The 17,614-nt window shown below is 41.3% G+C and overlaps 1 protein-coding gene across 1 annotated transcript in view; it reads left to right on the top strand.

Annotated features, from left to right (window-relative positions):
* The window catches only part of Znf521 (zinc finger protein 521), a 286,221-nt gene that overhangs the window by 154,754 nt on the left and 113,853 nt on the right, over positions 1-17,614 (top strand). The window contains exon 5 of the mRNA XM_059246530.1: positions 722-806. Within this exon, the coding sequence (XP_059102513.1) occupies positions 722-806 (85 nt within the window). The remainder of the gene's footprint in view (positions 1-721; positions 807-17,614) is intronic.

Genomic DNA, 17,614 nt, shown 5'->3' with positions numbered 1-17,614 from the left:
CATATTTAGATGAATTAGACTCTCCAAAGCATTACCTGCCTTTCAGACTTTGGATAAAAATACCATTTTAAAAGAATGATATTTATTGTACGTGTTTGAGTGTTTTGCCTGTGTGTATGTCTGTGCACAATGTTGGTGACAGGTGCCCGTAGAGGCCCTGGAGCTAGAGTGACAGTTGTGAGCGTCCATGTGGGTGATGGGAACCGAACCTGGGTCCACGGAGAGCAGCTAGTGCTCGTAACTGCCAAGCCTTATCTCTAGCTCCCTTGTCTAAAATGCTACACACCTTAACTTCCTAGTCATTTTACATCCTCATTCCTGGGAGCAACAGCCACCGTGACTTCGGTCAGAACTAAACTGGGTCTGATTCTCAGAGACTTTGGCATTTGAAACCAAGTCACGTACTATAGGAAGTTTTAATACTAGTGTATGTTTTTGAGCTGAAGAGCATTTATATCATTTTAGGTTATTATTATTTCATATGTGGCACCTTTGTTTCTTGTACGTGGATCAGCCTGTGGTATGGCTGTCAGCTCTCAGAGTCTTGATAAGAAGCTCATGGTACTTGTCTGAGAAACCCACAGAATGTTAATCAGACACATAGACAAACCAGTATCTTGGAAAGAACATGCTGTGGTCAGGGACCTTGTCTCGGGTTGATTTAAGTGGGAGCGGTCAGACACGCGTGTCTAAGTGACCCGTTTTGAACTTGTTTCCTCAGAAGAAGACGTACCAGTGCATCAAGTGTCAGATGGTTTTCTACAACGAGTGGGACATCCAGGTTCACGTGGCAAATCACATGATTGGTAAGTGACACTTGGCCCCTTAGTACTGATCTGTTTTCTTGTACGCGGTACATCAGCTCCTATGTAATTAAAAGCGTTAAAGATGAATTAATTGTCCCGCCATCGATGGCTTACCTAGGCATGATTGATTTTTTTTTTTATTCCTCTTATTAGACCTGGTAAGGCATTAGCATGTTTTATTTTCTGCGAGGGCTAGTTTAGACTTCTGCAGAGGATTATCTATGTTCTGCCAGTCAGAGCACAGGTGATTAACAAATTAAACTTCTAATCATTCTTGCATTATTGAAAACTAACAGGAATGGTTAATGAACTGGATGTTAGCTTTCCATAGAGTTTTAGACAGGTTTTAATTTCAGAAGTTATTATGATAATGGCACTGCTGTGTGTTGCTTAAGCATCTTTGTATCAAAATCCAAAGTGGTGAGTTTTTGTGACGGGGAAACATAAATAATTTAAATTGCCATAAAATAGTTTTATAAGTATGGTTTCAACAGCCTGGAAATCATCATGATCATAAAGACCACGTAAAGAATTCAGTAATCATTTTTTATTCCCCACCAAATTTTCCATAGATCTTTATAAAAGTGGTTAGGGAAAAGATATCGGAAGTTACTCCAGGCCAGTGATTTTAGGGTATTGCGTTTATTAGATGGGCTAGAACTAAAACGGCAATTTTTTCACTTACTCATATTGTCCCATTATCCATTGATTCCTCGGGGGTTGGTGCCTATTTTTTAATTTGATAAGCTCTTAGTAATAACGCTAAGGGTTTTACCAGCCAATTAAACTTTATCAAGCACATCTTTTGCTACTAGAAAATGACAATTGCTATTACTTTGTACTATTTTTGTTACCCCTTTGTATTTTTATACCATGAGGGTTTTTTTTTATTATTATTTCATACTTTGTGGTGTTTTATAAATACATGAATAAGTATGATATAATACTTTCAAGTCCAGTTAACCTTACAATCAGCTAATAAGAAATTTTGTAAGATGGGAAGGAAAATTCAACATTTTAGACATGGAATTTGTTTCTAGGGGCACCAGTTTATACTATACAGCCAAGGAACAGTGCTCTAAGAATGTACATTTTAGGGTACTCAAACTCTCACCCCAGGTCATGAAACATGACCGTAGTAGAACTTGCAATTTTTTGTCTAAACTGGAGAAGATAAATTCAGAAGCACGTTGGAAAATTGATTAATAGTTTTTCAATAGCCTTAGCTTATTTTCAGAATTTTCAAATGATAAGACTTTATAGATGATTGTTACTGATTGAAAAAACAAAGTTATTAACTGGAAACTGGAACATATATATGACAATTGATGTATTGATCATTTTATCTTTGTTTTCCATATTTAAGTATGAAGATTATTAGTGATTTATTATGCATTAAAATAATATATTCTTCACCATGGCAGAATAGTATTAAAAGGTCTCCTTAAGCCTGCAGAGATATTCACAGCATGGAAGGGATTCACAGAATGTTTCTTGAAAATTGCCTCCTGTTCAGAATCCTGAAAAAAATACTCCATGTGAACTTCCAAAATTGCTTTTTTTTTTCTTTTTAAGAGAAAGGGGTAGGGAAAAAAAAAGAATGATTCCCACCAGATGATAACTGTCCATATTTACCCATCCCTGTGTTTCTTCTGTATTGCTTGGTGGTCAGAGTCACTGACTCTGCTCATGATACGGGTTTTGATAGCCTTGACCTTCACGTTTTCTAGCCGTAGAATATGTAGTGGGTCCTGCTCCTGCCCAACTCCCTTCCATGTAAAGTAGTTTCGGGGTTTCCAGTTTATCCACCGTGCAGATGAGCACGAGGTCGAGCTGGTAGGACAACTCCCGAGCACAGCATTCTTGATTTTTCCCCAGGTGGGATCTGGATTGAGCAGAGTGTGAAGGGTCTTTTTGGCTGTCCAGTCTCACTGTCGTTCGTCTGTGCCATCAGCCTGCCCTGGCTTGTTTTCTTCTGTTTTTCATTTGCTCTGTATCCTTCCCTTTGTATTTGTCTTACGTTCCTCGCATCATTGGTGTTTTTCAAAGTCTTCCCCTCCCTATAATAGTGAGTTAATATGACACTCACCTCCCCTTGGGATCAGAGCATTTAACAATTCACCTTCTATCAGAGAAGCAAATCCCTTTCCTTTTCATGGAGGGTCTGATTATTTAATATTCAGGCTATTTTTCAGTAATAAAATACATGATTCGCTTGCACTCAAGGCCTAAACAAATGAATAGCACCCTCTTAATTGCTCTGTCTGTTGACCAGGCATCCAAGTTCTTAAACTCCATTCTCCTTCTTAATATCCAGAGAGAGAATGTGGAACAGGAGGGAGTCGCAAGGCTAAGATGCCCCCTTTAAAATCCCGCTGTGATACTTAGTCTTTCAAATGAGACAGGCAGCATTATTTTGTTGGCTAAAATACCTCCATGGAGGCTAGGTATTTTTAGATTGTGTATCTGTGTGTATTTTTTATCTAATAAAAAATAATCTGAACTAGACATTTGGTGGGGGGAAGAGGGATTAGGGACTATCTGAAAGCCTCTTACTTGGTTAAGAAGGTGGATAGTGTTTTTGCAGATTTCATTTTACAATCAGTCTAGAGGAAGAACCATGTCATCTGAGAGAAAACAAGGTCCGCAGATGCCCCAATGAACTGTGACTTGAAAGACCCTCTATAGCCAAGCCTTTTGCATTTTTCTGGGGAGTATGTATGTTTTTTAAGCAACGTCTGAGCATCTCTTTCTGGATGTGCTGGTTTCATGCTGTTGATGGGGGATATTTGAGAAAGGAAATCCATTGATGTTTCTACCACGTACACAATGGAGGTGTCCTGAAGTGCTGTTTGCAGCTAGGTGTGGACATGTGATCTCAATTGCAGAAGTAATTACTTAATAAAATATACCAGGGACTTGGCATGTGCCTATTAAGGAAAAAATAAAATCTTTCCTGTTTAAGACATTTTGCCACAGTTTTGCTAATATATAGTATATATTATTAATTATTTAGAGATATTTCTTCTTTTCTTCTTTACAAACACATAATCAAAGAGTGGGGGAAAGGTTGGGGTGGGAGAGAACTACAAAATATTTAAACAACTTTCCTAGAGGAAAGGTTATGTCTGTGTAGATGAGAATTTTTTTGTCTTCCTTTGTTCTTTTCACATAGTCTTTGTTCGTTTTTGACCATACATTTAGAATCCCAAAAGAAGCCATTATGCATCATGACTTTTAATGTATATCCACCATTCTCTTTCTATCGAGTAGTAAAGATTTATTGTTACTTTCCTCTGTGAGATTGCTGCTTACTATTATTTGGTACATATTAACAACATAGAGATGGAACCGGGAAATCTAAATGTATTTAACCAAGTGAAGGGATTGCCTCATATAAAATTACGAGGCTCAACTGTAGTAGAGTAAATCTGCAAGTGCTTGGAATAAAGGGCTGCTAGGCATGGGATGGTATAAAGAGATGGCATTGCCAAGAGCTGTTTATGAGGAGCTTAATTTTTTCACTCTGATAATTCTTGACCAATAATTACCAGCCTCTAATTATCTATTTTAGTTAGAAAGAAATTTCGTTCACTATGGAGGTTGGCATTGCAGCGAGCACATAAATCCCTAAAGAGATGAATGTGTTCCAAACAGCTACAAACAACTGTCTCATGAAACACAGTGAGCAAATTGTGAGTGGCTGGTGATGGGCAACCAGCAGTCTGCTCACCACGAAGGGCCAGTCAGCTGGACAAAGAAATGACCAAAGGGGAGAAAGACCATTATCCTTGGAATGGACGGCTGCAGTCGTGAACTTGGGAGAATAGTCAGGGCATGGTTGTGGCCATGTCCAGCCCTCCCTTTCAGAGTTCGTGGATAGACTATGAAGGGAGTGGCTACAGATCATTACCTATGAATTACTTCGAAAGATCTACTTAGAGATAGATTTTGTTTTGTTTCATTTTTCTTTTCATATTTTTATAAGGTTGTATTGTAATGATTGCGTGTAAGGAATCAGAATACCCCATTTTGTGAAAAAAAATATAGGGAAGACATAATAGTGAGTATCCTTGACCACGTCAAGGGTGATGCTAGCTAAAATTTTAGGGAAGAAAATATATTTACATCTTAGAAAAGCAAATGTGGAATTTGGCGTCATGAACAGTTAGTCTGAAAAGAGCAATGCAAAGTCATTGACTTTTTATGCATGTTTCTAATGCTCACTGTCTATTGGATAATTATTTTTAAGATTGTGAAGAGACTCAACACTTGTACTATACATGCAGGAGTATTTGTACCCCATATAACATGGAACATGTGCTATGTATCTCTCAGTTTAGAAGAATCAGTGAAATTTTAGTCTGTTCTCATAGCCAGTGACAGTCATATGTCTTACAATGTTTCTGATGTCCAAGGTGACAAAGGGCGTTCCTTGCCTCTCTTTTCTTCACTAGATGGCTTGCTTTCTGACTAGTCATTAACATCTGGCGTAGTGTTACGCGACATCTCTGAAGCATTTCAACTGGAGAGTTCTTGCTTTGAAATAGACAAAACCTAACAGGTTAGGGACTAAAGCAGCTTTAGATTTTCCTTGACTTGGAGGGAATAACCAAACATCTTGACCTCTGCATAGAGTCTTTGACTTTAAACTCTCTGCTTGCATTGGCAGTGGAAAAATAACGAATAAAAAGGAATTTGTCCTGATGTCTATAGGTGTGAATATATGTGGTATGCAAGTGTGCACGCATGAGGGAAAGACCACCCATACCATCGTAAGGAATATAAAATTGTTGATATCCTTTAGAGCCATGATTTAAATTCATTCTAAAGGAGGCTGTTGAATTGTTTTTTGTAAAAAAAAAAAAAAAATCTTCATTTGGCTACCTAAAAATTCAGGGAATTAGGAAATCAAGCATTTGATGTTGCAGATGAGGAAATACTGGCTTATTTTATCAGGAGCTGGATTAAAAAAGATGAAATCTGGGCCGTTTAATGGTAAGAGAAAGCTCCCCTCATGTGGGCAATGCTGGCTTATTTGAAAAGCCCATAAAGGGTTTCTGCATGGGCCATACAAAAGGGGTACTTTCTCTTTAATAGCCATCTGTACAGGAGAGATGAGAAGTGAGCCAGGTCATCTCTCCTCAGCTGTCACGATATTAACGTAGGTAATGGAGCAAGCTCAGCGTTCTGCTGGGTGTTGTTTTTCATAGATGTTCATCGATTTACACAGATAATTCTATTTATTTCGTAGAGTTGGTCCAAGTGAGCTAGGCAGAATAACAAACACCGGAGCATTTCAGATGACTTTATCTTTGTTTGTAACGTTAACTTTTGTCTAAAAAAATGGTGTCACACCTACTGTGCAGATGGCTGCATGATCTGTAAACCAGCCAAAACATTTAAACAAATGTGTGATCTGGGGATAGATTAAATAAAGGATAAAATGGAGTGTGGGCCACAAATTCTAATAATCAGATAATTTTAAGTTGTGTGCAGTGTTGAGCTACGGCCACAGTGATAGCTGGGAGAGCTTGCCAATGACAGCAAGGTGCCGTATAGATCTCAGGATGGAGTCCGTGGCCTGGTAGGCCCCAGTTTGAGAACCACACATTTGCTGTACAGCTGGCAGCTCTGTGTGGGGACATCAGATAAAACTTATGTAAAATGAAGTGTTATTGCTTAGTTTGAAATTGTTCAGAGAGGGAATTTGCAGACAGTAACTGAAAACAGAATTCATGATACCAATGAAGCAGGCTGTAAATATGAAGAGGCTTTAATTATCTGCGCAATTTAACAAAAATTCAAGATGTATTCAGAAAGGACATCCACTAACATAAATTCAACGTAGCTACACTGTTTGCCAAGAGCAAAGGGCTGTGGGAACTTACCAAGCCTTGTCTCTCACCAGCCTTCCTAAAAGGAGGGTCAGTAGAAAAGAGAAGGACACTTTGGAATAAGGCAAAGTCTTCCGGAGCTCACCAACTGGTTTACAGTCTCGGTTTTTATGAGACTGAAGAGGATGGTCTCTGTGTATAGCTCCTACTTGGTGCCATTAAAAGACAAAGCATGACGTTTATCCTCATGTGTATTAGTGGCCTTCACTTACAAGAGTAAAACGTCTTAGCAGTTAGTGTAGTTTCTGACTTACTAGCCCCAAGAAAGCCTCCTAGATAACCGTTAGGTTAGTTTTCTGTAAGAAGGAGGGGTTGACTGAGCCTGTAGACAGACACACAATTCAGTTTGCTGTCACCTTTTAGGACATGCTACCCTTTACAGGGCTGTAGAAGAGCCCAGCTCACGGGCAGAATGACTGCCTGCCTGGCCTCCTGGGTTCTACAGAGGGTATGGTAGAGTCACATGGCTGTGCTTTTGTGCCTGGTTTTACCCTTGCCCTTGACTTCTGCAGTCTGTGCCACATGAAGTTTGCAGAAGATTTCTGAATGGAGGGCATGGAAACTCACCAGTAATAAATAAAAAGAGGTCCCTCCACACAGCTGAATGCAAGCACACCCACACAATTAAACAACACACACACACACACACACACACACACACACACACACACACTCGTATGCATTCCACACATATGCATCCTGACCTATTTCCACAGGATCCGATCTCACCCAGCCAGAGAAAAGGTCTCTGATGATCCATTTCTATAGGTTATTTCTTAGTTGCAGGGCCGTTAATAGCAGTAAACAAAGGAGAGGAGAGCCAATATGGAGAGTGGGTGTCGAACTTCAGCTGCTCATATTGTTGCATTTGGAGAGCTGACGGGGTTTCGTAGGTCACCTTTAGAATTATGCCTATGACAGCAGTAGCTACCTGCCAAGATTGCAAGGTATCTCACAGCTCTCAGGATGGCGCCTGTGGCCCGGTAGGCCTCAGTTGGAGGGGTACACATTTGCTGTACAGCTGGTTGCACCGTATGGGGCAGCCGTGTGGGCTGTTCGGGAGCTGGAAAGGAGACAAGCATGAAATTTCTTCTAACCCCAACTCTGTTTTTCTGTACTGTTGGCTGCTTCTCAGATCCTTGACAAAAAAACCAATCAGGCACCCTTTAATCCGCCTGTGATTACCACTGGTATAAAAAGAGAAGCATAATGAGGAAAAATGCCTCGTTTTGTTGCCTTCAAAAGCCAACAAATTGGAGTTAACTTGACAGGAAGTGGCTTAATAATTAGATTATTTATTTATTCCTGACACATATCCCCCTGTTACTGGTCTCAGGAGACCCTGTAGATGCTACGATTTTCAAGCTGCCATTACTTGGCTGTCTTCTGCGAACAAAGAAGCTACTGTCTATCAGTCAATTAAATGCACTCTTTAAGCAGAGGCTGCAAAGTCCTCAATGGAGAGAGCCCAGGGACATTGTGGCTGATGATTCCTTTCTCTGTACTGTACATCACTCTCTCAACTAAGGTCCCCACAGAGATGGAACAAAGTCATGCATTAAAATATCACTTGTTGATTTGTTTGCTAATGAAGAGCCATTGGACTGTTTGTGTATTTCTGTGGCAAAATTGTTGATAAAAGGGCCTACTTGCCAGCCTATCTCAGTTCATCTGCCCTGAGTGCTTATTTAAGAGTTATTAAAATTAAAATCAACAAACAACAGAATTGAGAGAAAAAAATCTCTGTGATAACAAGTTCTCTCGCTATTTCCATCAAATTCAGCCCACAAAGGCGGGAAGCACAGACACACAGCGTCACTACAGCGGCTTTGCTGTAACACACACACTTTGTTTTCTCTTGTAGGCAAATGTTCCTTCTCAGCGTCGGAGACAACTACCTTTTAAGAATGAAAAAACATTAGAATCTCTAAACACAGATAATCTCTTAGGCCTGGACAGAACTGTGTCTGTGTGCCCCGTCTCTTCTCTTTCTTCGCATCATTTTATTGACGTGTCACTGGTGTTCACATTCCCTCTAGACCCAGGCCCAGTTCCCCAGCACATTGCTTCTTTATTCCTGTCCCGAGTTGGCTGTGTGCAGGGCCATCTTTGGTGCATTTCTGTGAGCTCCCATTAGATGCTCTGGTGGTTGGAGTGTACGTCTGAGGTTCCAATGGAGGACTGCAGACCTATCTGGGCTGGAAGACTTAAATAATATTATGACAGCCTTCTGATGAAATATTTAGCTGTGGCTCTGCCATTGAAAGAGATATGTATATTTGGAATTTACACGGGGCCTCTGGTCTTCGGAACATGCCCCTCTCTGTTGCCCCAGACTTGGTAAAGAGCATTCAAGGTTTTTAGTGCAGTTTTCACAACCCTCTGACAATGGACTGTAAAGTATTAGTTCAAGGCATCACCAGACGGCTGTATCTCCTCTTTCTACCCTGTTATTCCAACTCATTTGTTAGAAAAAGCTTAGGTACTCAGAGGTGTTCTGTAATAGAAAATGAATTTGAAACCCTTTCATTAATTGGTGATTAATATGTTTCAGGATTAGTTTAAGCAGGGCTCTACCTCCTGGCCAGTCAAGTATGTTCTGGTTAATATCCAATTATCTGCACCTTCGTCGTTATTATGTCTTAATATTTCGGATATGATACCAGAAACTTGAGAGTCATGCTAATGAGGAGCATAGAGCAAGAATTAACCAATGACATACTCAATGATCCTTGGTGAAGAGAATCTCCTTCCTTCCCTCTTCACACATTGCTTCAGCGTCCTGCGAGCCCTGACTGAGAAGTCAGACCTCCAGCTACAGCAGGCGAGAATTAGAAAATCAGTCCTTCTCCCTTTTAAACAATACGTGCTTGAATTTGCAGTGTGACTGTTCACCTCAAACCACTGTTTCTCTTCATCTCACAGAGGATAAAATAGGACTCGGTGAACCTCTTTGTGTTTCCCAAACAAGAAATGCTGTGCTCTTTCTCCTCTCCCTTTAACCAAGCCACACGTTGTTATGCCTCCAATGGATGTTTAATTCAGACTAATTTGCTATCCCTGTAATATTTCACTAAGGAAACATGTTTCCCCTGCTAATCTTTTATTCTCTTTCTCCAAGACCCAGTACCATGTTATATACCGGCCACACCTCCATTCAGTGTTTTGTTTTTCGATTTGCTTTGGTTTTTTTCAAGTCCATTCACTTTGAAGTGATCTGACGTAGTCCCAGGAGCAGAGGCTGCTGGGGTGGCTTGTGCCTGGTGTTGCTGAGAAGTACCACTGGTGCTCTGTGTGTTACCCCTTCCCATGCTGTGTTGTAATGAAGCCACATCAGTAAATTGCAGTGAAGGGTGATTGTCACACAGGGAACCCTACTACACCTTGGGGTCCATTTGCACCAGATTATTCTTTTTATTGTTGTTATTACATCCCGTCTTCTTGACTCCCTCGCTGTAGAACTTGCTGTTGGCCACTGATGCACCATGGAGGAGAGCTTGAAGAACAAGGAAAACATCATTTCTCTTCTCCGAGGATCATACCAATCACCATTCAATTCCAAGGCCAGATAGTCCAGGGTGGCTCTGTGGTTCTTTATGGATAATACTTGACTTTGTTGAGTTCATTTGTGATGTTTCTCTTCAGCTTCTTAAGAGAGTGAATGGTGAGAAAGAATGGACACACATTGCCTTTGTATGCAGATGTCCTCAATCCATAGTGAATGGATGGCAGTGACCATCCTGATGTGTCTCTCCCCTAAAACCCTTTAATAATTTACAGAAGGCATTTAGAGGGCATAACTGGCTCAAGACCAGTATTTTATGACCATTTTTTAACAATGCTCCTTAAAACAAAGTGATTATTACCCCAGCCTTCTGCTGAACACAACTCTGCCTTGGATCCCTGTCTTTCCTCTGTGTTGTCTTTTTCCTTTCTCTTTCTTCTGCATTATTTTATTTCCATTTCATTAATGCTCTGTGTTTTCTCCAGATACGACCCCAGAGCCTTAGCACATTCTTTGTTTATTCCTGCCCCTGTTTGCTGTGTGCAGTGCCTGTCTGTGGTACAGGTCCCCAGGTCTGCTGTGTGCAGTGCCTGTCTGTGGTACAGGTCCCCAGGTCTGCTGTGTGCAGCCTGTCTGTGGTACAGGTCTCCAGGTCTGCTGTGTGCAGCCTGTCTGTGGTACAGGTCTCCAGGTCTGCTGTGTGCAGTGCCTGCCTTTGGTACAGGTCCCCAGGTCTGCTGTGTGCAGCCTGTCTGTGGTACAGGTCCCCAGGTCTGCTGTGTGCAGTGTCTATCTTTGGTACAGGTCCCCTTTTGTAGTTAATGCTGTAAATGGATTTCCCTTGTTTTCTGACCCCATCTGTGCTATACAAACTAATAATAAACCAATGTGGGTTGAAGTGAAAGGTCTTTGGTGCTCACTGAAGAGCACTGTGAAGGTTTAGCCTCTGGCGGTTCTGTAGAAATTTGGGTGGCTGTGAACCTCTTTGGTGTGATAAACATGATACCTGTGACTGTTTTTCCCAATTCTTGGTGCAGCTGGTATGTCTTAGTGCAGCTGTTTGTTTTTTTTCTTTTTTTTTTCCTCTGAGACTGTCCAGTGTTCAAGGTAAAAATGTAGACTGAGAACTGACATACCTCCAATGGAACCATCAAGTCTTTTCAAACTGCCTGGCCATGACGCCAGTCCCACGCTATTCGACCATACACACTTCCGATTGTGGGCCAAAGAGCATTGATTTTTAGCTGTCATTTCTAGGGCACATACTGTAGAATTGAAATTTAAACCTTAATCCACTCAGTGATGCAATTAATTTTTAATGTGCAGTAATACTAATTGAAATGGCTTGAATTTAGTAAGTCACCACAAGACATTTTCAAAAGTGAGTGTCTCCACTGAGGGCTAGAGAACAGATAATCATTGTCATGGTGTTTACTCTGTGAATGCTCACTCTGCAGATCTCCAGGAGAAAGAGAGTTTTCTTTAAATTACATTATAGTATGTATTTTTTTAAGAAGAGAGCTATCTTTGTGGGGGAATCCTACTTTCTAGCCACTGTCAAAGAGTAAATGTTAAATTTTCAAGGTATAATTTTACCTAGAAATATTTTAACAGGTTTGCAGAAACAATCTTAACTTGTTGAGAAAGTCATTGATTACAGCTGCAAATGAAGTCACCCTCCAATAATGTTATAGTCAACATTAAGATGTATAGACACTGTGTGTTTAATTTCACTGTGTGATTTTTTTTATTTGTAAGATCATTTTAATTAAAAGTTTTAATTAAAATTTTCACAGTCAAAATCAACATTCTGGATGGGCAATCTCATTATATGCTTGGATTTGGGATATTATTTCTGGATTTGATGGACATGGTAATCTGTTGTCTTGTTTTGGTGTGTTTATATTCTGGTGAATCAAAGCTCTAGCCCACTCCTTTATATTCCAAAGCATTAACCCTTACACAGTATTTCAGAAAGGCCTTTTAAATGCCTTGTAGTTTTCTTTTTCCTAGCCACAGTAAAACAAATTTTTTCACAGTAAAACCAAATAGGTTTCCAGTCATTTCTATACTAAAAAATACTCTCTAAGCACATTTATCTGCTGGTAAATGAGGACTTTTTAAAATGCATCTGTTCTCCTGATGAATGGGCTTGCAGAATGTTCAAAACGAGCACCAACATTAAGTTGAAGGGGAGGGAAGGCTCTGTATATCACGCTTCCACAGCTCTCACATTATAGTATTTAATAAGCTGATAGCACTGTTAAATGTTTAGTGCAGGTTCGCTCATACCTTAGCATCTATTCAAATGGGATTTTAAGACTTTTTTTTGCAGCACATAAGTAAAAATGATATTCCAGAACTTGAAGGAGTTGTAGCGTGGTGTATTTTCTAAATGAGGTGTAGGCTAACATGATACCAGTGAGCTCAACAGACCTACACCCACAAAATCTAAATCCATTCACAGTCCTCTGATTAAGAGTTGCAAGTGACTTTCGTTTTTGTCATGGTAAAATCTCGAGTGCTGTGGAGATTAACAATGAGTGTAAAAATGGCACTGTGGCCCGCTGAAAAGGAAGAGAACTCTATTGTGATTATTGGAGATACATCAGCAGAGTATCTCCTCCTTTTTCACTTAATAAAAGGAACAAAAGCAGGAAAAGTGAGAGAAAATCAGCTGATAATCCATTCAGTCCTGGTTAGCCAGTCGCACTGTGGAGAGTACCCGGAGCCCGGGCAGCAACTGTTTTGGGCGGGCTGTGGCAAAGAGGGAAATGTAAGTTATTGTTGTACACACATACAGTGTGCTGTAGGGCACCTTCAGGTCATATTTGATGGTTGTTATCCAGATATTAATTGTGCTTTTAATTTGGAATGCACACTGGTTTGTAAGAGTCTTCTGTGATGCTGAGGTCCTTGCTGCCCTCCTGGTGGTGGTGGGCTGGAATTCACATAGACCCCTTAGCTCTGTCTTATTGCCAGCTTCGAAGGTGTAAAGATGAAGGCAGGGCTTGGCTCCACTCTGTACGCAGTGTGGCTTGGGTTCTTCTCAGAGCCTGTTTGTTCAGCTCTAGTTTTCCTCCTGTTTAATATGCAGCCAGTGGCCACAGAATTCATTCAGACTGCACAGATACACATATCATCTGGCGAACATGCCCTCCTGATCTCAGTGAGCAGAAACAGAAGAATCCTGATGATGGAGAGGAAATGCGTTTTGTTTTGCAATTATGTATATCACATGGATGCCCAAATGAAGAGTTTCATAAGAAATACTGGATAAAGGAGATGGCTTTATGTATACACGAAGCAAAGGGAAGGACCAGGAGATTGGCTTCATATATAGGCGTGTTTAATATGCAATGCTTGATGTATGTTGACCTCAGGTTACAAGAGTAGAAAATCCCATTTTCCAGCTTGTTTCAAATGTAGTAAAAATGCTGCTTCAGTTGCTTTATGCTACTCACATTGGGAAAGGTGCTTATACTGTGATAATTATCATCAAGGAATATTAATGTGTTCAGCATTTGTAACCCAAAAACTCATTATAGCCTAAGCTGTGCATCATCTGTGAAGAGAGAACTTTGCCAGAATCCGCTCATCACAGGGGTTGCCTCCTGCTTGCTGTGGGGTGGTCAGGAGTGTTGCAAGAGGTCACTGGGGCTGTTGTCGAAAGCTGAAGTTGTGCAGTTTTGGAATTGCTACCTTCTGTCTGAAGAGCTCTGTTTTTGCCTCTGAGCGGCCTTCCTAATGAATGCATAGGAAAGTGCAAGAAAGAGTAAGATGCAATCGATGAGAGGTAGCTGTGCCTCATGATGTCAGATGTAAGGGGGCTGGTATGTGGGCTCCATACCAAGGTAATTGAAGTGCTGTGTCTCCTCTCCTGTCACCGGGTGAGGGGACGCATTTACATTGGCTTCCTTAGTGCAGGTGCCCTTGGGTCTCAGATAGAAACACCCCATTGGGGCCACTTCACAGCCCTCCGGCTGGAAAGTGTATAAATAAGACTGCAGGGTCAGCCTTCCTCTCTGAGCAGCCATGTCCTTAATTAGTCTGTGACAGTCTTGCATATGAGCCTGAACTGTCCCTTGTATGGCTTCTCACACATCGAAGATATCTCTGTAAGTTATAGATGTTTTTATGTGTTTGCTTAAAATCATTCGGAGGAGACAGAGACTTGTGGGGAAACAGAATCTCTGGGCCTCCCCAGCATCCTGGCACCTAATCTGATTAAAAGAGTTCCATTAGTGTCTGTAGGTGGTTAGCTTCCTCAAAACCTGCTGTCACCTGTGCTGGACAGCTTGCTGCAAGGGAACTCTGTGCCTGTGGTACTTTCACGTGATTAAATCCCATTATTTTCCCCCTACTGATCCATCGCTTGTCATTTCCCATAAGTCACATTGCTCCATGCTCTGTGCTATGGTTTGTAGAGGCCAGGCAGAGACCACGAAGGCTCAGCTCTATCAGGCTGTCTGGCTTTGCAGGACTGCTGTGTTTCAGAGGTCAAATTGTGAACCTGGCCTTGCTCCTGGGAGGACTAGAGAAATATGTTTCATAACTTCCCATAGACTTAAGTGAAGGGAAAGAAGGAAAACCATGAAGCCCATAGGCTGCGTTTAGATGAGCTGGTGGGTGGAAATTCATCAGGCAGGAGCGCTGAGTGTTGTTCAGGAGGCTTCCTCACTGTGAGGGGTCACTGCCTTGGGTCCAAAACGAGTCCTTGCTGAGGGCTTTGGGGGCTAGGGTAATCATTCAAATAGCCCAGCAGGCACAAACACACAAGTTGATAATCTCCAGGCAAGTTGCTGAAATGGGAACTTACTTACCTGTTACAATCACTTCCATGAAGGAATGCTGATAGAGCGAGGAGCAGGAATCCAGTGCGCCCAGCAGCCGTAGGCTGGGTCCTGTGAAAGCAATTTGTTTCGGTGTTGTTGTTGTTGTTTGGTTTTGAAGGCAATGGAACCTTTATTTTATTCTGCAACGCGATAATGCCACATAATGGATGGATGTCTTGGACCAAAAGCAAACTCTTGGTAGTTGGGGGCTGGAGCACCGGCAGCGTGATGCTGAGAGACCGCAGTGGCACCTCTTCTACGAGGGTGGAAACTTAATAATCTTTATGAATTTTGAGTAACTCATAACTCCACTTCCTCACCCAAAGATACATTATGAAAAGATTGCTTCTAAATCCTTCAGACATTCTCTGCACTTATGATACATGCCACCCTCTTTACCTTGAGGCGTTAGAAATGGATGTGGCTTCATCTCTTCATAAGAGATAAAAATGGATACTTTGGAAGGAGCAAATTGCATTTCCCTGTTTAAGTTCACTATTTGCACATGATGTGGTGAGATCCAAATATGAAGAATTGCTTTTGACATTATTTCTCTGCCACCGATGTCCCAGGCCGTTACATTACTGTGCTGAAATGCCCTGTCACGGCAGAAATGGGAGATTGAAAACCTGCAAAGACTGTCATGCTGCACCCTGAGTCCAGGCTGTTTGCTGGACCCCTCATTTCTTTAATCATCCAAATGGTTTGATTTGTCTGCATGGCGAATTAGTAAATATCATGCATCTCCCAAGAAAGAAAAACTAAGTGCAGGTTTGTTAGGGGCAAAAGAGAGCCTTCATTTCTCAAGTAGATGGTAATGTCTCCAAAAGTCTGTTTCTCAGAATCTTTATCTCGACCCAAAATACAATTTTAAACACATTATCCTGCACTTCAGACATAGTGATGCTATTTCTAATTCTAATTTTCTTTTTTTATAAGAAGAAATGCTTGCAGCTTTCTTTACCTGTGTGTGTGTGTGTGTGTGTGTGTGTGTGTGTGTGTGTGTGTGTGTGTGTGTGTGTGTCCGGTAGCAGCCTTTCCCATCACAGACTCACTGCTGGACCACTCCCTGTCTTGTGTTTAACATGTTTCCAGCAGCTCAGAGAGCTGGGACTAACGTGAAATGAAAACCATGGAGCTTATATTGCAGTCTGATGTTTGAAAGAGAGATATTGGAAAAGGATATTTTTTGGCTTGGCTCCCTTTTTAGATGTAATTGCTGCTTCATTAGGACTTGGAAGAGTTTCCTGTGGTTAAATTTAATCAAATGGCTCAGAATAACAAACTTGTACACTCAAAATTGCAGGACAGTTCTGTATATGAAACGTGATTTTGTTAAGTTTAAAATGTGTGCTCACATGTACACACAATACACATATACACGCACACATCCCACACATCACTACCTCTATACCACCAGCAAGGAAAACAGGAAGTTTACAGAATGTTTTGAGATCACCAGCTAAGTCTCTGCTTCTTTTGGTTATGTATTGTTAAATGATCATGTCTAGATATCTGAGTAATAAAAAATACATTTTGAAGGATCTGGGGGTTCTTTGGTTTTGGCAAGAACCCAAGCTTGAGCACCCAGGTGTGAGGACACCTTGGCCTGACTTAGACATGTGGTGATCACCTGTCCTTCTGCAGTGCCAAGTGGGCGGGGAAGTGGAAGAGGGCACGAGTGTGTTTGCCTTTAAGGAGACAGACTCATCTCCAAAGTCTCAAGTCTCTGGTCACCCCGGCTGATGGACCGTTTATCTAGTGATGCCTTCTCCAGCTGCTCAGCCAGGGAGGCTTAACTGGGGTGTTCCCAGCAGGGCTTTGCCCCTCACTGTGGCTTCAGAGTCTGAGGCCGATGCCATGGCCAAGACAACAATACTAGTCTTTGATTTAGAAAAAAACAAACGACATTAAAAAGGAAGTATGATCTTTCCATTAAAGGTGGTAAGGTTTTAGCCTCATTATTCTGTTCCATTTTCTTAAAACCTGCTGCCTGGAAAGAGCCAAGTTACATTTCTGCTTCAGAACTCTTTGGAGAATTCTTGGGAAATGGTGGAAAGTAGGCGACGAAGTGACCGAAGTGGCGGAGTTCGGTGTAAATAGACGTGAGCAGAGAGCACAGCTGTGCATAAGGCCTAATGTGCGAGCGCGCAGCCGAGAAGCATCCATGGCTCTGCAACGTCGCAAGTAGTTATGTTCATATCTTTTTGAGAGGTGAGTTGATAGATTTAAATAACAATAGCCTTGCTCAGAGTGATGTTTGGAATCCAGAGTCACATACCCTGCAGTGTATGAAAACACGTAGCTGCAGATCTATTCTAATAGCACATGCCTTCTCATTGTCTGACTCTTCTCAAAAATAGGAAGGGCTTAGGAAACTCCAGCTTTTCTAGAAGTCTGCTCCTGTAGGTCTGTAAGCCTGAGTCCACTATAGGGGGATTGCACATTCGTGGAACACAGAAAGGATATTGGGATAACAATGGAATGTTCATCAGAGGTATTATCAGGGTTGGTTATCAGGGTTCTCTTTGGACCAAGATAATTTATTAGATGCCTCAACATGTTATTTGG

This window comes from Peromyscus eremicus, chromosome 19, assembly GCF_949786415.1.
Source record: "Peromyscus eremicus chromosome 19, PerEre_H2_v1, whole genome shotgun sequence".
Taxonomy (NCBI): domain Eukaryota; kingdom Metazoa; phylum Chordata; class Mammalia; order Rodentia; family Cricetidae; genus Peromyscus; species Peromyscus eremicus.
This window is presented reverse-complemented; position numbering and strand designations above follow the sequence as displayed.